The 20848-nt window shown below is 35.6% G+C and overlaps 1 protein-coding gene across 1 annotated transcript; it reads left to right on the top strand.

The window, feature by feature from the left end:
• The first annotated feature begins 2000 nt into the window (after positions 1 to 2000).
• LOC149747836 (sentrin-specific protease 6-like) lies at positions 2001 to 19235 on the top strand. Its single transcript, XM_089921752.1, has 6 exons — positions 2001 to 2093; positions 11042 to 11145; positions 12958 to 13046; positions 14749 to 14817; positions 14916 to 15066; positions 18718 to 19235. Exons 1-6 carry the CDS (start codon positions 2087 to 2089, stop codon positions 18922 to 18924), a joined length of 627 nt encoding a protein of 208 aa, XP_089777878.1. The 5' UTR covers positions 2001 to 2086; the 3' UTR covers positions 18925 to 19235.
• The last annotated feature ends 1613 nt before the right edge of the window (positions 19236 to 20848 follow it).

A 20848-nucleotide genomic window follows, 5' to 3' on the forward strand; every position in this document is an offset into this window, starting at 1 on the left:
TACCAGTCTCCTTGCTATCTCTGGATTTGCATATTCTGAACATTTCATATACATGGAATCATACAATATGTGGACTTTTGTGACTAGCTTCTTTCACTTAGCATAACGTTTTCACGGTTCTTCTATGTTACAGCATGTATCAGAACTTCAGTTTTTTAAATGTATTTTTTGCTGCATTGGGTCTTCGTTGCTGCACGTGGGCTTTCTCTAGTTGCGGCGAACGGGGGCCACTCCTTGTTGCGGTGCACGGGCTTCTCATTGCAGTGGCTTCTCTTGTTGCAGAGCACAAGCTCTAGGTGCACGGGCTTCAGTAGTTGTGGCATGTGGGCTCAGTAGTTGTGGCACGCGGGCTCAGTAGCTGTGGTTTGCAGGCTCTAGAGCAAAGGCTCAGTAGTTGTGGCACGTGGGCTTAGTTGCTCCGCGGCGTGTGGGAGCTTCCCGGACCAGGGCTCAAACCCGTGCCGCCTGCATTGGCAGGCGGATTCTTAACCACTGTGCCACCAGGGAAGTCCTTCATTTCTTTTTATTGCCAAATAATATTCCATTGTATGGATATATCACATTTTCCATTCATCGGTGATGAGCATTTCTGTCATTTCTATTTTTGGGGTATGATAATAATGTTTCTATGAATGTTCATAAATGTGCCCTTGTTTTAGAAGATTAGATCTTTCAAATCCTAGTTTTACTCTCAAATGCCACTTATTACCTACAAATAATCTGATAGTAATCATTGTCTAGAATATGAAACAGATTTTGTTTATGACTTCTTTCAGTTTAAAGGAATAGAGACTGATGGTGGCTAAATAGATATTTGATCACTGTTTTTAGTATAAACTGTTAAATTCATTCTATTTGGAATTACTTTTTATAAAACAGATATTTGGTGCTTGAAAAATTGAAGAAAGAAGAAGCTGACCGAATTCATGTATTCAGTTCTTTCTTCTATAAACGCCTTAATCAGAGAGAGAGGAGAAATCTTCATGAAACAACTAATCTATCGTAAGTCAAGCTTTTTGAAAATATTTAACAGATGTAGTAAGTCACTTAAGTTTAACTTAGAAAAAATCGCTTATTTGTATTAAAGCAACATTTTTTACTTCCATTCTCAATTAGCAAAATTAATATAATTTATAATATTCTAAAACTCCAAGAATACCTGGAATTCATAAAAGTTTTAGGTCTGATATCTAGATCAGTATTTCCCAAATATATCTGATAGTTTAAAAAAGAAAAATTACTTGAATACTTATTAAATACCGATTGCTCTGTTTTACCCCAGATGTTCCATCCATAATAGCTAACAGAGGAACCTGTGAATCTGTAATTTTAATAAGTTCTTTGGATAATTCTTCTCAGACAAGTTAAGGAAACAACATTCTACATATGAGGCCTGAGTTATTTATAATGCCTCTCCATATAGTGACTGCATCCAGCTCTAATACTTGCTGGCAATTGGTCACAAGATACACACAAAAAGTTGGAACATTTTTTGTCATAAGTGCTGTTAAATGTCTTGAATTGATGGCTGCTGTGCATAATATTAATAATATTTTCTACTATTCCAGTGATCCCTGATTTTGCTTCTTAGAGTTGATGGTAGTGGTTGGTTTTGATCAGTGCTGGTTCTGTCCTGTTTCACCAGCTGTAAGATAGTGCTCACTTTTCCTGCTCTCTTCTCCTCAGTTCTTATAGGTCATGGTCTGATATGCTTCTCGATATCGTTGCTAAAACCAGTTCTGCAACAATAAAAATAGTAGCTCTGATCCACCCTAGTAAGTAGTAGGAGGAATTAAATAATCTCTTTCTTCCAGATTCAGGGACGGGCAGTTTCCCATCTTCCCAGCTCCATCTCAGATGTTCTGCTTTCTTCTCACAACTTGTTAAATCATACAGCTGATCTATTAACATCTCAATCTTTGTAATGTATAAATTGCTGCTTAGAGGCAGAAACACTAGAAACACTTCAAAAGCTTGATAGTTTCTCTCTTGTTTTACAGAATACAGCAGAAGCGACATGGAAGAGTAAAAACATGGACCCGGCATGTAGATATTTTTGAAAAGGATTTTATTTTTGTACCCCTTAATGAAGCGTGAGTAAGAATTTCCTTTATGTTAATATGATGGCAGTTTTTAGCAGATGTGTTTTTGAGGTGAATAATTCATCCATTTTTTAACTTCTTTCTGAAATTTGTTGTATATATTGACACTTATATTCTTTATTTTATGGAAATTAATATACTTTTCCAGTGAATCATATAAGATACTGAATTTTACAGACACTAGATAAGAGATCTTTCTAATTTTCATTTTATTCATCAATGTAGAATAATGTCATCTTTTAAAAATGGTGCTTGTGGTCTAGCAGACATCCTATATAGAAAAGACTGCTATGTACAGAATGGTGATTAGCTCACATAGAATAATTTGAATCTTTAAGATACACTTTGGCTCTTAATCGAAAAGAAGAAAAGGTGGCTGGATTTATGTCATTTGCTCACTGAAAACCATGTTTACCACTTACAGCTATTTTCTAAGTAAATGGGGGTGGTAAACATTTTGTGTTTTTCTCCCCCAGTGACTAGAGAGGCATAGATGTATAGGATAGTCTTATTATACAATTTAAACTTGAGAGTTTTTCTATTTCATTTTTTAATTTTCCTGTGTCCTCCAGCCAAAGACCTCCAGGAATACCCCTGTAGTTGGACAACTTGGGTTTAGTACTTGCCTCAAGGGAGAACACACAACATGGGCGACTATGGATCCTCTCAGTAAAAGTGTGTTTGAAAGAGGCAGTAAAAGAATTTGGGCTTTGGTTTGGTGGAAGGTCTAAGGAAGCAGTGGTTTGTTTGGATAAAGAAGTTGCATTCGCTCATTTAGCAAAAAAAGTATATTTGGTATTTTGAGGGGTTGCATTGTGATCTTATATTTGTCTCTGCTGAGACAAATTATGAAATGGCCTTACTTTGTCTCCTTTTATCATGGTTGCAGAGTAACCTTATCTGAGGTTGGTATTCTGTAAGATTGTTTATTTCTAATAAGCCTGTTTGTGCCAAGCTATTTTCTGAATGTGCTCTTTTTTCCCCACTATAAAAAACAAATTCACTCTATAGTATAATCAAATCCTATTTATTTATAATCATGCTTTAATCATAAAACCTGTGCCCTCTAATTAGCCCGGTCAAAGATAGGTAGGCTAGGTTAAAACATTGGTTATAGCTGTAAAGCCCACCTTCTTCAAAGATATATATTTGAGTCAAACATAGTATCATAAAAAAATTTAAAACTAAGTTTAAAACTAATCTTTAATTTCTTCATTTTCCTCAAAGTAAAGTTTCTTGACATTAATCTGTCATATAAAGTAGCAAGTGAGCTGCCCACTAGGCCAAAGGGAGGATATACATAGGAAGCCATTTGTCAGAAATTAATTATAAAAATTTAAAATAAAAGTATAATTTTAGGTACACACAGTTTAGCAATAGAGGCATATCCCTCTTAGTCACAGCATCTGATGTGGATGGAAGCTACATTCAGTGCTTTTAGTCGTCTTGGTGAAAGGTAGAGGATGAACAAAGGTACAGAATTAGTAAAGTGTTCACCAAGAGAACTGTGCTCTTTGTAGGTGAAAGAATAGCTTCCAGATCATGGGTTTTTTTTTTTTTAAGAGATAAAGCTAATTAGATTAGTTAGGCTGCTATGTATTTGTCATCTATTTTATTTTTAATTTTCTTTGTGGCGGTAATTTCTTTAAGCTAAAAGTTTATAAGCTGTTTGTTAAAAATTGTAGCAATTGACAAGGAGCAGAAATTAGATGTTTGGATCTAATTCATCTTAAGATAAGCGAAATTACCTGTTTTAGCCTCTTCTCCCACTGATGGCTTAAGGTCAAGGTAGCTGATATTAAAAGGGATCATAAAAGCAAAACCCTGGCTCCTGGCTCTTAGAGGTTGAAAGTGACCTCAGATGTATCTGATTCAGCTTTCTCTTTTCAGCTAGGTGAAGGAAGATTTTTTTCCAAGTTTTTAGGTGAGGCAACAGAAAAACTATGGCTTATCCATATTGTCATAGCTGAAAAATGTTTAAAACTGTGATAGACGTAGGTTTCAGCTATAGGTTGAGAGTCACTGTATTATACCATATTTAATCAATTTTCAAAACACATATTTTCACATTATAACCTTTATGAAGTTGAGATGTGACTTACAATCAGCTGTGTCTTAGAATTGATGAAGTGAGAAAGATGGTGTGCTGCTCTTCTAGCCTCACCTGACCTAAGTCCTTGGGATCCTGAAGGTTAATAATTAAGAAGAGGAGAGAGGCATTCCTCTATCTGGCCTTTTCAGTACTGAGAATGAATCCAGCATCTGTGACCTTTTCTACTCATACTGTCTGATGAAGAGACAGACAGTGCTGTTTCTTAGTAGTACCTTGGGGGAATTTAATATTTTACAGAAACAGAATATAGAATAACTTTTATCTATGTCAACATTAATTTTTCATTCAGCAAATATCTACTGAACACCCTACTCTGTGACATATATTGAGCTCAGCTAATAAATTATCTGACATCTATAGCCTGTTCATTGTATCTCAGCACATAACACTGTGCCTAGCTAATTGTAAGCCCTTAATAAAATTAATTAGATTAATGAATATTACCCACTTTTAGCTGTACAGCATCTTACTCATGGCTTATATCCTACTGCTGGGACCTGTGTTACCTGAATTCAGCTCTATCATGAGTACCCACTTGATAGCTGGAATTCTACTAATACTTGGAATTCTGTGATGATGATTAGATTAGATGTATTATTTCAATTTAGTGTATTTTATTTTAGTATAGCATGAGACAAGAATTATTTAATGTTTTCAATATTAAGAAGTTCCTACCTCATTAATAAGAAAAACACAGACATAAAATTTTTTAAAAGCTATTACTTACAATATTTAGAAAATGTTCAAAATTGTAAAGTCTAATTAGACTTCTGAAGACATTTTAATCTTGAGGCTAGATAGTATTTGTCCTTGGCATAAATAGGGCAAAGGAAAGGTAAATGGGAATGATGAATTGCAGTGATGTAATTTACATTTTGTTAAATTGCCTGGAAAACAATGAATTTTTCATTCCAAAAGCAAGAAAATGTTCAAAGGATTGTTTGCAAAAGTGAACGCAGGCTATGTAATTCTGACAAAAATTATGTTATTACAAAAATTATGTTATTTTTGAATAGACATTGTATTCTGTTAATGAATCAATGATCCTATAAACAAGTGGATTAATTTGAGAATTGAAAAAATTGGGCATTCTTAATAAATTTGTTTATAAAACCTTTAGAAAAAAGATTTAATATTTATTGCCAAATATAATAAATTTTTCTAATAATATATTCAGTAGTTTCATTTGTTTTTTACAGTGCACACTGGTTTTTGGCTGTTGTTTGTTTCCCTGGTTTGGAAAAACCAAAGTATGAACCTAATCCTCATTACCATGAAAATACAGTCACGCAAAAATGTTCAACTGTAGAGGACAGTTGTATTTCTTCACCTTCAGCCAGTGAAATGGACAGTTATTCTCAAAACTCTGCTGCCAAGCCTGTAATTAAGAAGATGCTAAACAGAAAGCATTGCGTAGCTGTAATTGATTCAAATAATGAACAGGAAGAAAGTGACCCTCGTTATCGGAGAAACCTTAGCAGTGTGAAATGTAGTCTGAAAAAAATAAATCATACTGCAAGTGAAAATGAAGAATCGAATAAAGGAGAATCTGCATGCCAGAAAGTTGTTGATAGGACTAAAAGTGAGAGTGGCCTACAGAATGAATATTTAAGTTCTATGCACCATACAGGTATGTTTCTAAATGTTTTAAAAAATCAAAGAATTAGAATAAGTTGGAATTTTTAGAAATAGGATTAAGATTTCAGGGCACAATTTTTTTTTAAGTCAGGTTTATTGAGGTATAATTTACTTACAGTAACGTTCACTCATAAGTATAGCTCAGTGAGCTTTGATAAATGTGTAGTCATGTAGTCACTACAACAATCAAGATTTAGAACCTTTCCGTTACTCAAAAAAATTGCCTTGTGCCCCCTTTATAGTGAGTCTCCTCCCCTCACCCTTACAGAGAATGAAGTTTTAAAATTATAGTACAAGGTCTGCATTTTCCATTTATAGGAACTTGGACTTATATTTATTTTGTAGGAAATTATTCAGCATAAACAGTAGTTGCAGTTTTAGATCTGTTAAGGCAAATTAGTTCGATCTTCTAAGGTTACAGATGGGCAATTGAGATCAAGGGGCAAGAGGCAGAAATTTCTCCTCCAAATAGCTGTTGACATTCAAATTAAAAGCTAGTTTCTGTTCCTCACTCTCTCTCCTTCATGATTTTCAGTGGGAGAAAGGGCACTGGTCCAACCTCTGCTTTTTTATTTCCCTTCACTTCTAATAAATTGTTTTATTCCTTGAATCAGGTCCATATTTCTAGCACTTGTTATAGAAATCTAAGGTTTCTCTTCAAATACTTAAATTATATATCAAGTCAACTGCATAATTTCCACTTCAACCCCAAAGTCTACTTCATAAACCCATAATATGCTATGTATATTGGATAGCAAACTTACTAAACTATGAGTATATCTAATACATTTTCTTGGGAGGAGAAAACTCAGTATAAGGCATAGAAGAAATTATGTGAACTCAGTGAGAAAGTTGAGTCCCAACTTTCAAAAGTTGAACTCAAAAGTTCAAGAAAAAGTTGTGAATGCTCAACATACTCTGTACTTCTACCAGCCTGTATTATTTTAGGAAGTCAGAAAGGTGTTGGCTGCGCTCTTAAAAAAATATTTTTTGTTTGACATACTCAGCTGCATAAAGCTGACATTAGCCATATGTGTTGGTCTTTGTGCCCTTTAGGGGGTATAAGATAAAAGGCAGAAGGGGGAAATTTAGCAGATAAAGCAAAAAAGTATATCAAAAGCCAAGCAGATAAATACAGTTGACCCTTGAACAACATGGGGTTTAGGGTTGCTGACCCTCTGACAATCAAAAATCCACCTCTAACTTTATAGTCAGCCATTCGTGTCATACCACTGTTTCACATCCACAGATTCGCATCCCTGGATTCAACCAACCTCAGATTGTGTAGTACTGTACTACGTATTTATTGAAAAGATATCCATGTGTGGGTGGGCCAGTGCAGTTCAAACCTGTGTTGTTCAAGGGTCAACTGCGCTTCCTTTTCTAGCTGACTTTCAAGTCTGTTTCAGCAGGCAGGAAATGGAATGAAGATTAAGCGAAGTACGTAATCACCAAGTTCTGACTAATTTTTTTCAGTTTTAGTATTTTAATACTTGAATAGAAAAAAAAAAGGCAGTGAATAGCCACGTTAGAGATTAATTACCATTTTGCTAAACAGAAAGCATTGTGTAGATGGGCACTCTGAAGATTAAGCCTTCAAGGCAGTGTGCACTGTTTCTCATTGCCTTTAAAACAAAGTCCTGGAGGTGGGATAAATTGGGATTTATTTTGGACATATACACACTACTATATATAAAATAGATAACTAATAAGGACCTACTGTACAGCACAGGGAACTCTACACAATACTCTGTGATGGCCTATATGGGAAAAGAATCTAATAAAGAGTGGATATATGTATTTATATAACAGATTCACTTTGCTGTAAACCTGAAACTAACACAACATTGTAAATCAATTATACCCCATTAAAAATAAAAAAAGAAAACAACAAAATCCTGCCAGTTAGTACATGAGAAGATGCTGGACATCATTAGTCATGAAGGAAATGTAAGTCAAAACCACAAAGAGATGCCTCTTCATAGCCATGACAGCATGGCTAGAATCAGAAAGTCAGATACTAACAGGTGTTGGTGAGGATGTGCGGAAATTGAGGCCTTCATATATCATTAGTGGGAATGTAAAATGGTACAGCTTGCTTTGGGAGACAGTTTTGACAGTTCCTCAAAACGTTAAACATAGAGTTATCATGTGATCCAGCAGTTCCACGCCTAGATAATTACCCAAGAGAAATAAAAACGTATGTCCACACAAAAACTTGGGCATGAACATTTATAGCAGCATTATTCATAATAGCCAAATGGTAGACACAATCCAGATGTTCATCAGCTGACAAATGGATAATCAAAACATGATACATCCATCCAATGGAATATTATTAGGCCATAAAAAGAAATGAAGGAGTGATACATGCTACATAGATGAAACTTGAAAGCATGCTAAGTAGTCATAGAAGACCTCATATTATGTGATTCCATTTGTATGAAATCTCCCAGGAAAATCTGTAGAGTGGGTTAATGGCTGCTTAGGGCTGGTTGCGGGTATGGGACAGGAGTATGGGGAGAAGGGAGTGATAGCTGAAGTGTACAGAGTTTTTGTTTGTTTTTTTGTGGGGTTTTTTGAGAGTTAAAACATTTTGAAAATGTTTTAAAGTTGACTCCAGGGATGGTTGCACATAGTATTTGTAAATATACCAAAAACTACTTACATGTACACTTTAAATGGGTGAATTGTATGTGAATTATATCTCCACAGAACATTTTTTAAGTTCCTTTTTGATCAGTAATTTCATACAGTTTAATGTGAATTCAAGTTTAAAAAATGAATTAAAGTGCATGTCTTAGAGCAATGGGACAAACAAAGCCTTAGGACTTCCTTCATATACACAAACCCCAGAAATTCCTGGTGGCTCTCTCTACAAGTTAATGTTCTACTTGAGAAATAACCTGTTAAATTTGAGTAAATATACCCATAAATCCTAATGGAGACCAAAGTAAAGAATATCTGTTGTATGTAGTTTGCCCTTTTATAATATCTGTTTATTCTTCTATTAAAAATTATAGTTTGTGCATTTGTTTTGTTTTGTTTTTAGTATGTGTGTAACTTTATCGACTATATCTTCCTTAAAGGAAATTAATTTACCTTTATTGTGTGTGATACACTGGCATTTTTCTATTCTTTTTCAATGCTTATCTTAATCCAATGACCATAGTGTCCCACAGTTTGAAAAATGGTTCTCTAGAATGGGTCTGTATTTTTCAGGAACGAGCTCTCAAATCTTTCACCAGATGTTTCCAAGGCATCACTCACCCAAAAGTACATTGAATTAGAGTGCTCTCTAGAGGAGCCTTTACTGCCTTGGAGAGGATGGCTAAGCCGTCTATCCTAGATAAAATAATGACGTATCAGAAATGAGGATAAGGAGAGCTTGTAAAAATTTTTGTGATTATGATTAATATCTTAGTGATCTGTTTCTATTTGGTCTGGGAGTATTGTTGACAGGACTTAAATAAAACATTTAACATAATTTTAACCGTTGAACATGTACAGAGTGTTGACTGATGTCGGTTGACATGCTGCAGTAAATAAGTGGAGTTGTATCTTGCCACGGGGATTAGGTTTTTAAGGTCAACTGTAGGAGAATAATGTCTGTTATCACTACTTTGATTTGGTGTTTTTTCAGTTGGGCACCATTTGAAGTAGTTGTCTTGCTCTGTATGGTACATGAAAAATGTGTATTTTTAAACTCTAGAATCACGCTTGGTTTGGCATCTTCAGGTGATCTCACTATGTGAGAAAAGCTCAGGAAATGGGACTGATTGGGAGAACAGCTGATGGAGTTATTGCCTCTCAATTTATACTAGGGCATTTGTTTACTGAACGAAATAGTTGAAGAAATTGACTACACTATTTAAGTTACTTTTCTCCTTTTTTGCAGTGCACACGTATTTCATTTTTATAAGGTTCATGTTTATATGACACAGTTTCTGTGTAATAGATAGGTATAGACAGGAATACTTCGCTGCAAAAATAACTTGACTGTAGTGACTAGCTCTTAACTGCCTGAGGATTTGGACAAGTTTTATTTAAATATAGGTGTTTTTGCTTCAAGAAAGCATAAAAATACAGACTTTTGAAAGAGATAAATTGAAAAGGTTATTCTTTGCGTGCTTTATTATTTCAAATGGTATGTTTTCGATCACAACATTTGGACTTTTATATATGTTAAATGTATTTTTCCAGGAGCACTTTTATCTTGCTGCTTTCCCATCCTATCTTGCTTATATTAGTATTCTTTTGCCCTTTTAATAACTTGTACCAAAATAAGTTAAATCCTGTTTAAAATACCTTGAAGTCATGCTTTTAAAAACTTGGAAATGGTATGCTCTATAATAAACAATATTTGTATATTTGGCATCAAAGTTCCTGATCAGTTTTCATTATTTTCTGGTAAATCTTCTGTTTCTTTAAGAAAATCATTGATTTTTAAGGATTTAGATTCTTGAAACAGACCTTTAAAAGAATTCATTTCAAATATTTCTACGAGTCATTTATTTTCATACTGCCCAGCACCTACGTTGGCTTGTGTCATTTTATTTTGTTGAAAAGTCTATGAATATAACCAAACATGAAGGAAAAATATACAGAGTTGAGGAACTCATCCATAACTACTATCCTAGCATAATTATTTTCATTTTTGTATTTTTTTAAATTATTTGTGCAAAAGCAAGCCTGTTTTACTTTGTTTTAATCATGTTCTTTTAACTTGTATAATTTTCCATATTTTCACAATTTTAATTTCTCTAGTGTACACAGTATTTCATTTTATGTTCTACGTTTGCTAACCATTCCTGTTATTGAACAGTTGAGTTGTTTTCAAACTATTGTAGCTTCTGTTATTAAAGATACCTAGCATACGTAGCACAAAATCTTTATATATATATGTGTATTTAAATATACATAAATATTTAATAATATAATTGATACCTAGTGTTTAAAGTTTAATAAATTTTAGGGTCTGAGTAGTAGAAACAACTCTGTAGATGACATAATCCAGGTTTTTTACTTAAAAGTAACTTATTTTATACTTGTGATATTTACATGCTAAGACAGATTTTGTATTCGTAATTACTATGCAATTAATTACTAGCATTAATTTTAACATCATGTACTATAAGTTATGTGTGTGTTCTTTTTAAAAATTATGTAATGTTTCTTATTGATACAGATGGCTTAAGCAAAATCAGACTAAACTACAGTGATGAATCAGCTGAAGGTAGTAAAATGCTTGAAGATGAACTCATCGACTTCTCAGAAGATCAGGATAACCAGGTGAAACCTAACGCTTGGCAAAAAGTTCTAGTATTTTATATAAGTGAAAGTTTCTCTGGGCTTCCCTGGTGGCGCAGTGGTTGAGACTCTGCCTACCGATGCAGGGGATGCGGGTTCGTGCCCCGGTCCGGGAAGATCCCACATGCCGCGGAGCGGCTGGGCCCGTGAGCCATGGCTGCTGAGCCTGCGCATCCGGAGCCTGTGCTCCGCAACGGGAGAGGCCACAACAGTGAGAGGCCCGCGTACAGAAAAAAAAAAAAAAAGTTTTTCTTTAGATTTTTATAGGCGATTACTTCAAACGGTTAACTCATGCCTTCTGTACTTGGATCTCATCTCACAACACAAATTTGGTTTTCAGTTCAGAAGTTGCCGGGATAGATGTATGAACGTTGTTTCATTTTTTGTTTTGGGGTTTTTGTTTGTTTGTTTAGTTTGCCATTGAGGACTAAACTAATATCACCCACCGTGGAAAGTTTCCATGTGAAATGGATCCTCCCGCCGCGACCCAGCGACCGCCCACCACCCCTACCGCACCCCTTTCCGTTGCTCTTTTAAAGCATTTGTGCGCCGTGCTTAACCTTCGGTCTTACTTAACACTCAGGAGGCAAGTGTTCACATTTTCGATTATGTGGTGTGTGGTGCACGAACACAGCAGAATTACACTATTTTTACCACCTGTCTAATGATTTTTTCTTTCATCTAATCTGCTGTATATGCATCATGGCAGGAGCAGATCATATTTAGTTAACATAGGTCGGTTCTCATATTTCCTTAGAGTCTTGTTTGCCCTAATAAGCTTTATTAACACCAAGAATAAAGTATATTTTTGAAAATATTTTATAACTTCAGTTAAACAGGCATTTTCTACTGAGAGAAAAGCTTATTCCATTTCCTTTTTCTGCCTCTTCCTTAGTTGTTAAGACAAACTTTGAGTTTATCTAGTAGTAAAGATAACTTTGTACTGCACCATTTTTCCTTTTTGCTCAATCCTCTTGTGAACAAAAAACATTTTTGTGATGTCCCTTGGTCTACAGTGCGTGGCTATGAAATACAGTTTTTCTTTCTAATATATACAGACACATATCTGGATTACATTCAAGGTTTATAATGAGCACTTCACATGCTCCTTTTTGGTCATAGCAGTTACGTGAACTAGTTAATCTAACCGTGTATTACTACTATTATTATTCCTACTGTTGACTGTTTCATTCAAAAGGTTGCCAGAAGCTTTCCCACAGGACAAAAAAAGCTTTGTTTGTTTTACATTCAAGGTAATCAGTAGAATAAGACACACTATCATAAAGCTGTCTTCTCTCATGTGAAGTGGGTAAAGGGTTTTGTCAAGTAAAACAGTGTTTCCAAAAACCCTTTAAATGTTTCTGATATGAAAAAAATTTTTGTGTGAAAAGATGATAAATATAAGTCATTCATGTCCTATTGTGAAAACAGTTGTTTTAGCCAACAAATTAAATTTTTGTAAAAATACCTAAAATCAGAGCCATAATGTTTGACTAGAGAAGAATCAGTCATGGTATACTTCGTCTTTAAAAATTTAGATTGAGTAAATAGATGTAACAAGTTTTCTTAGACCTCTGATTGATGGCTTCTTTCATTAAGATGCCTGTGTTGTAGTGTTACATCATTGGAATCGAGTGACGTAACACATTTTCTAATGTCTGATCACCTAAACAGAAAAATATTTTTTTTACATATTTGCTACAAGGATTTTTATCCTCAATAGTGCTATTTTGTTACGTTATTAGTAATTTAGATTGTATATTTTCAATACTAACAGTAGGCTCTCTTTTACAGGATGACAGCAGTGATGATGGATTCCTTGCCGATGACAACTGCAATTCTGAAATAGGACAGTGGCATTTAAAGCCTACTATCTGTAAACAGTAAGCATTAACCGTACATCTTGCAAACTACATGATAGTTTTTTTTTTTAACTGTTACTCTTTTCTTTTTTTAATTTTACTTATTTTTGGCTGCATTGGGTCTTCATTGCTGTGCGCGTGCTTTCTTTAGTTGCGGAGAGCGGGGGCTGCTCTTCATTGCGGTTCGCAGGCTTCTCATTGCAGTGGCTTCTCTTGTTGCGGAGCATGGGCTCTAGACGTGTGGGCTCAGTAGTTGTGGCGCACGGGCTTAGTTGCTCCATGGCATGTGGGATCTTCCCAGACCAAGGCTTAAACCCATGTCCCCTGCATTGGCAGGCGGATTCTTAAACCACCGCGCCACCAGGGAAGACCCTACATGATAATTTTTATTCACGTACCCTCTTAGAATAAAACATTAACCATACTGTTTTAATTAAAACAGGTATTTAAGCAAAAATCACAGAAGCTTTCAGAGTCAGTGAGGAAAATTAGGTCCTGCCCAATGTCCAAGGTTTGAGTTGGGGAGAATGGAAATTATTTCAGTTCTCCATTTGCCCATTTTCCATGTCTGTGCGTGTGCATAGAAAACCACTACTCCTTTTGGATATATAGTGATTTGGAGCAGGAAAGGACAAAGAATGTCATTCAAATTCACATCAGTAACATGGGAATTGGAGTTTACACTGGTTCCATAGCTACTGTGTGAAGGCTGTGGAGTGACTTAAGGCAGTCCTAAGGGACATGTTCCAGGTGGGAAACCCAGGGAATTCCCTGGCAGTCCAGTGGTTAGGATTCTGCGCTCTCACTGCTGAGGGCGTGGGTTCAATCCCTGGTTGGGGAACTAAGATCCCGCAAGCCGTGGTGCAGCAAAAAACAAACAAACAAACAAACAAAGAAACAGATGGAAACCCCAAATTGAGAGTGAGTCTATTTTGGTTCTCAGAAGTACATGTTCTGAGATCTTGCCAGGGTCTGCAGACTTCTTAGGCGATGAAGTAGTACCTATTTCTAGACTTCATCTCTTTTGACTTTTTGTAGGAAATCTTGTCTGAAACTCCATTAATAGCATTTGAAAAGCAACCTTCATTTATAAAGGAAAACATAGAGACCTAGAGCAGTTGAGAGATTTTTTCCAAATCCCATAAAATGTTAGCCAGGAAGAACCTAGATCTTTAATCATTTCAGGACTTTTTGCACTACATTAGACTTCCTCACTTACTTGGGTTTAACAACAAAATTTTAAAAGTTGAGTATTATTTATACTGAGTGTTCTGAAGTGGAACCTCGCCCAAAACACTGGATTCTAAACTAATTCTTTTATGTGAAGATTACCTGATTTTTTTTATCTAAAATAGATTTTAGTTAAAAATGGGATTATTTTTCTTCTACTTTTGCATGGTCTCACTTTTGGTAATTTGGAATATGCAGATGTTCAAATTTTCAGAATTGTTTTGACTTTCTACTAAATTTTTAAGTGTTTTTAGGAACTTTGGTGAACTATATTCATAACTTAGATATGATTAAATTATTACTCTTTAATTCAGTATTTAATATAACCATGGATAGTTAAGTATTATTAGGGTGTTATCCGCCCCCCCCCAGCAAGTTTTACTGAGTCATACAAAGTGAATTTTTAAGGTTTGAAATTTTATTGTTAATGTACATCTTTTTATGCCTTTTAAACATTATAAAGTATTAATATTTGGTCATTTCTACCGTATAGACCTTGTATCCTACTGATGGACTCACTCAGAGGGCCTTCTCGGTCAAATGTTGTAAAAATTCTAAGAGAGTAAGTTCAAAACTCTACCTGTACTTTGTATTCTGGTGGGAATGAGGAACTATGTATATTTATATGTATGTATTCTTACTATATACACATCATTGCAGGTATTTAGAAGTGGAGTGGGAAGTTAAAAAAGGATGCAAAAGAAGTTTTTCCAAAGATGTTATGAAAGGCTCTAATCCAAAAGTACCCCAGCAAAACAACTTCAGTGATTGTGGTGTATACATATTGCAGTATGTAGAGAGCTTTTTTGAGGTGGGTTTCAGTTTGTTGGATCTGATTTAATAAATAATAAAATGGTGTGTTTGATCTCATGTTAGTGTAAAAAACACAGTAAGCAAATATTCTGAAGAGATTGAAAACTATTGTTTCAAAAATTATTCCAAGGAGCAAAGACTCTTAAATTGGAGAATTTTTAAGGCTTAAAATAAAAATGACCATACTCCATCAAATCCAAGGCTTGTTGACTTCATTACTCATCACTAATCAGTTCCTCTCCACTGGCTCTTTCTGCCTTAAGAAATGTCTCCCACGATTCGGGCTATATCTTTTACCTTCTTTTCTCCCCTTCACAGATATATTTCTGGACAAGTGTTTATATTCATTGTCTTCATTTCCACGAATCCTATTTGCTTCTCAAATCTCTATAATCCGGCTTGACCCTCACCCTTATATTGAAATTGTTCCTGACCTCGCAGCACCATTTGACACTGTTTTATTCCTTCCACATAACACGTTCTTCCTTTGACTTCAGAGGTACAATACCATGCACACCTCCCTTGGATATTCTTTTTTTTTTTTTTAAACATCTTTATTGGAGTATAATTGCTTTACATTGTTGTGTTAGTTTCTGCTTTATAACAAGGTGAATCAGCTATACATATACATATATCCCCATATCTCCTCCCTCTTGCATTTCCCTCCCACCCTCCCTATCCCACCCCTCTAAGTGGTCACAAAGCACCGAGCTGATCTCCCTGTGCTATGCGGCTGCTTCCCACTAGCTATCTATTTTACGTTTGGTAGTGTATATATGTCCATGCCACTCTCTCACTTCGTCCCAGCTTACCCTTCCCCCTCCTTGTGTCCTCAAGTCCATTCTCTGCGTCTGCGTCTTTATTCTTGTCCTTGCCCCTAGGTTCTGCAGAACCTTTTTTTTTTTTTAGATTCCATATATATATGTGTTAGCATACAGTATTTGTTTTTCTCTTTCTAACTTACTTCACTCTGTATGACAGACGCTAGGTCCATCCACCTCACTACAAATAACTCAATTTCATTTCTTTTTATGGCTGAGTAATATTCCATTGTATATATGTGCCACATCTTCTTTATCCATTCATCTGTCGATGGACACTTAGATTGCTTCCATGTCCTGGCTATTGTAAATAGAGCTACAGTGAACATTGTGGCACATGACTTTTTGAATTATAGTTTTCTCAGGGTATATGCCCAACAGTGGGATTGCTGGGTCATATGGCAGTTCTATTTTTAGTTTTTTAAGGAACCTCCGTACTGTTCTCCATAGTGGCTGTATCAATTTACATTACCACCAACAGTGCAAGAGGGTTCCCTGTTCTCCACACCCTCTCCAGCATTTTTTTTTTAATTTATTTATTTTATTTATTTATTTTTGGCTGCATTGGGTCTTCGTTGCTGCGTACGGACTTTCCCTGGTTGCAGTGAGCAGGGGCTATTCTTCATTGCGGTGTGCGGGCTTCTCATTGCAGTGACTTCTCTTGTGTGGAGCACAGACTCCAGGCACGCGGGCTTCAGTAGTTTGTAGCACGCGGGCTCAGTAGCTGTGGCGCGCAGGCTCTGTAGTTGTGGCGCACGGGCTTAGTTGCTCTGCAGCATGTGGGATCTTCCCAGACCAGGGTTTGAACACGTGTCCCCTGCATTGGCAGGCGGATTCTTAACCACTGCGCCACCAGGCAAGCCCTCCAGCATTTGTTGTTTGTAGATTTTCTGATGATGCCCATTCTAACTGGTGTGAGGTGATACCTCATTGTAGTTTTGATTTGCATATCTCTGATAATGAGTGATGTTGAGCGTGTCCTTTCATGTGTTTGTTGGCAATCTGTATATCTTCTTTGGAGAAATGTCTATTTAGGCCTCCTGCCCATTTTTGGATTGGGTTTGTTTTTTTGATATTGAGCTGCATGAGCTGCTTGTAAATTTTGGAGATTAATCCTTTGTCAGTTGCTTCATTTGCAAATATTTTCTCCCCTTCTGAGGGTTGTCTTTTCGTCTTGTTTATGGTTTCCTTTGCTGTGCAAAAGTTTTTAAGCCCATTTGTTTATTTTTGTTTTTATTTCCATTACTCTAGGAGGTGGGTCAAAAGGGATCTTGCTGTGATTTATGTCAAAGAGTGTTCTTACTATGTTTTCCTCTAAGAGTTTGATAGTGCCTGGCCTTATATTTAGGTCTTTTTTTTTTTTTTTTGGCGGTACGCGGGCCTCTCACTGTTGTGGCCTCTCCCGTTGCGGAGCACAGACTCTGGCCACGCAGGCTCAGCGGCCATGGCTTACAGGCCCAGCCGCTCTGCGGCATGTGGGATCTTCCTGGATCGGGGCATGAACCCGTGTCCCCTGCATCGGCAGGCGGACTCTCAACCACTGCGCCACCAGGGAAGCCCACATTTAGGTCTTTAATCCATTTTGAGTTTATTTTTGTGTATGGTGTTAGAGAGTGTTCTAATCTCATACTTTTACATGTAGCTGTCCAGTTTTCCCAGCACCACTTACTGAAGAGGCTGTCTTTTCTCCATTATATATTCTTGCCTCCTTTATCAAAAATAAGGTAACCATATGTGTGTGGGTTTATCTCTGGGCTCTCTTGGATATTCTTTACAGTTATCTTGACTTCTTCCTCTTCTCCATCCACCACGCATGGTGCCATAAGCCCTGTGAATTCTGTCACTTAGTGTCACTTATGTTCAGTTATTTACCCCTGGTACCACTAAGTCCATTTCATTAGCCTCACTATTCCAAACTGCTGCACCAACCTCTGACGTGGCCTCTTGCCTTGTATTTTTCACAGTTGTTTTCCCAAAACCCAAATCTAATTGTGTTGCTTTTCTGCTTTAAATCTTATAATGGCTTCCTGTTATTCTTGAGTTAAAGACCAGAATCCTTCAGTGGCCTGCATCATCCAACTCCTGTTCAAGCTTCTAGCCTCATTTCTACCATTCTCACACCAGCATTCTACACACCATCCCCCTGGATGTCATTCAGCCTCTCATGTTGTGTCATATTGTCTCTTGCCTCCAGGCGTTGGTATATATTTCATTACCTGGAATACTCTTCCCTGTTGCTTCCATCATTCCTTATTTGGCTAACTCCTACTCATTCTTCAGGTCTTAGCATAAACATCACTTCTTGAAATTGTGCTAAGCCCTTAGATATGTATTTGCATAGGACTCAGCTTCTCCTGCCTTAATACTTGTCATATTCATTGTTTTAATTGTTGAGTTATCTATCTCGACTGGAGTTAGCAATCACTTTCATAAGGCACCAGGTAGTCAGGTAGGAAATATTTCAGGCTCTGCGGCCATACGGTCTCTACACTCGGTTCTGCTATTGCGGCATGAAAGAAAGCATCCACAGGCAGCATGTAGATGAGTTACTGTGGGTGTGTTCCAATAAGGCTTTTATTTACAAGAACAGGCAATAGGCAGAATGTGGCCCACTAGCTGTAGTTTGCTGACCCCTGATATAGACTATAAGATCTGTAGGCAGAAACTGTCTTGTCTTACATCTCCAGTGCCCAGCACAGTGCCTGCATGGAATAGATAATGAGTAAGTACTGATTTCTTTCATTTCTTCTGTGGAATGCTTTTGTGATTGAAACCAAGATACTTTTTATTATAGTTTTCTAAGGTGCATTTAATGTTTTTATTTTCAGAATCCAATTCTCAATTTTGAACTGCCTATGAATTTGGAAAACTGGTTTCCTCCCCCAAGAATGAGAACAAAAAGAGAAGAAATCCGAAACATCATTCTGAAGTTGCAGGAGGATCAGAGGAGCAAGGAGAAAAAAAAGCATAAGGACACGACAGAAACATCTTTAGGCAAAGGAGCAGAACGATATATCAGTAGCATCTCAGTTTGACCATTTTTGATGCTTGTCGGTATTGCCTTCAGCAACTGAGTGACTTTCAAGGGTATAGACAATAAAGAACTGAAGTGCTCACTATGCAGTGATTTGGAAATGTTAATGCTTGTATAATAAATGTCATATAATTTCCAATGGAGTCTGTATGAAATAAAAGTCTGTAAATATGTCAATGAGGCCAATTTTTCCAGCATTTATAATTATTTTTTTTCACTTGTTAGGAAGCTGTTGTTATGTATTTTCTGTTAATAGTACTTAAAACTGCAACTTCTAAACACAAAATAAATAAAAAGAAAATATTTATAGGAGGAGATGATTAAGTTGATATCCTTTAGTGAGATTGTATTAAATTCTTCAGTGGGTGTGTATCTATGATAATCTTTTGACCTTTGCATTTGTTTTAAAATAACTTGAAATGTGAAAATAAGATTAAATCAAAGGCATTTTGAACATGAAAGACATCCTCATATGTTTGTATAGCAGGAAAAAGTAACAGCTTTTAATTCAGACACTCCCTTGTGTTTAGAGAACTTGGCCCCAAAAGTGTAATAAATATTTATAGTTTTACTCAAACATTTAAGAAGAAGCAGTATTTAGAGCACGTCAAAGAAAAATAACTTTGAATTATACTACTAAATATTAACTATACTTTATCATACATTATTGTCAAGTACATTTCTGAAGATGTCAGAGACTCAGGTTAAAACTATTTTGGTAAGTACAACTTGAATTTCAAATATCTCATGTTACCTTTCTATATTATAGCTTAAAGTATCTACGATCTGTGATATAGTTAATTGATAAACATTTTTAACCTGTGAGCACAGGAATTTAAATAGGAATTTACTATTTTTTGTAATGACTTTTGCTATTTTATCATTGCTCATTTTGTTCTTGTTATTTTGATAAACAGAGTATCAGACTTTTTGCACCTGAGTTTTTTAGTGTAAATTATTTTTACATGTAAAAGTGCTGTCTTTAATCAGTTGCATAATGCAGAAAAAAATCTCCTATATTGAATTCCCCTTTAAAAATACTAAAATGTGATGGTTTTGATGACAGATTTACAACTCATGTAGGAATCTTGCATATATCTGCTGAAACTGTTATTTTCAAATGAAATGTTGCACAGTTCTTTCGAATTAACTTTGAGATGTGAAATTATATATTTTAAAGGTCATTTTTTTGTTAAATAACTTAAAAAGCACATATAACAAACATAGTTGAGAATAAAAGGAAGACCGTTTTTCATCAGCAATTACTTTATTTTTAATCTGGCCATTTCTGGCATTGAAACCAACATTTTAGGCTACTTACTTGGATTTAATAAAGTCCATGGATGTGTTTGGGGCGGATTGTGGGTATTGTTAACAACCAAAAAATATGTATATATTTATATTTAGACACACTCATTAAGGGAAACATTAAAATGTAAGTTTAAGGAACATCACCATTAGTGGTATTGATTATGGATTTGTTACTTTGAACTGTCTTAACATTTTTATTTATTATTACATTATTTCTTTTTAAGGAATACCCTAGAGCTCTTAACTCAGATATGAAAAGAGTTTAATTTTATTATTTACTGAATATGGACCAAAAAATGGAAATTTTTAAAAACCTGATAGCAGTAAGCAAAATTGGCATATTTAATTTTTTTACTGTCCTGTATTTTGTCAGAATTTGAAGGTACTGAAAGAACTATTCTGAAATGCTTGTTTTTGTTTCAATTTCTAATGGTTACATTTTGCACTCTTAATTTTTGAAAAGATAAAAAGATAACCTGTTCCTTGGGCCAATTCAGTCAATCACGTTTTGACACATGAAAAATTCTATTTTTTAAAAGTTATGCTAATGGCTCTGCTTTGGAGATAAATCTTTGGAGACTGCCAGGTTGAGCTCCTGAATTAGACTTGAGACT

Source organism: Delphinapterus leucas, chromosome 12, assembly GCF_059928025.1.
Source record: "Delphinapterus leucas isolate spDelLeu-1000000601 "Yukka" chromosome 12, BTC_Dleu_Yukka2, whole genome shotgun sequence".
Lineage (NCBI taxonomy): Eukaryota > Metazoa > Chordata > Mammalia > Artiodactyla > Monodontidae > Delphinapterus > Delphinapterus leucas.

What these genes read in the sequence shown, in the direction of transcription:
- LOC149747836 (XM_089921752.1), top strand. An exon ending in GTTGTAAAAATTCTAAGAGA is followed by an intron (nt 14,818 to 14,915) that starts GTAAGTTCAAAA and finishes ACATCATTGCAG; the next exon opens with GTATTTAGAAGTGGAGTGGG. An exon ending in ATGTAGAGAGCTTTTTTGAG is followed by an intron (nt 15,067 to 18,717) that starts GTGGGTTTCAGT and finishes TTTTATTTTCAG; the next exon opens with AATCCAATTCTCAATTTTGA.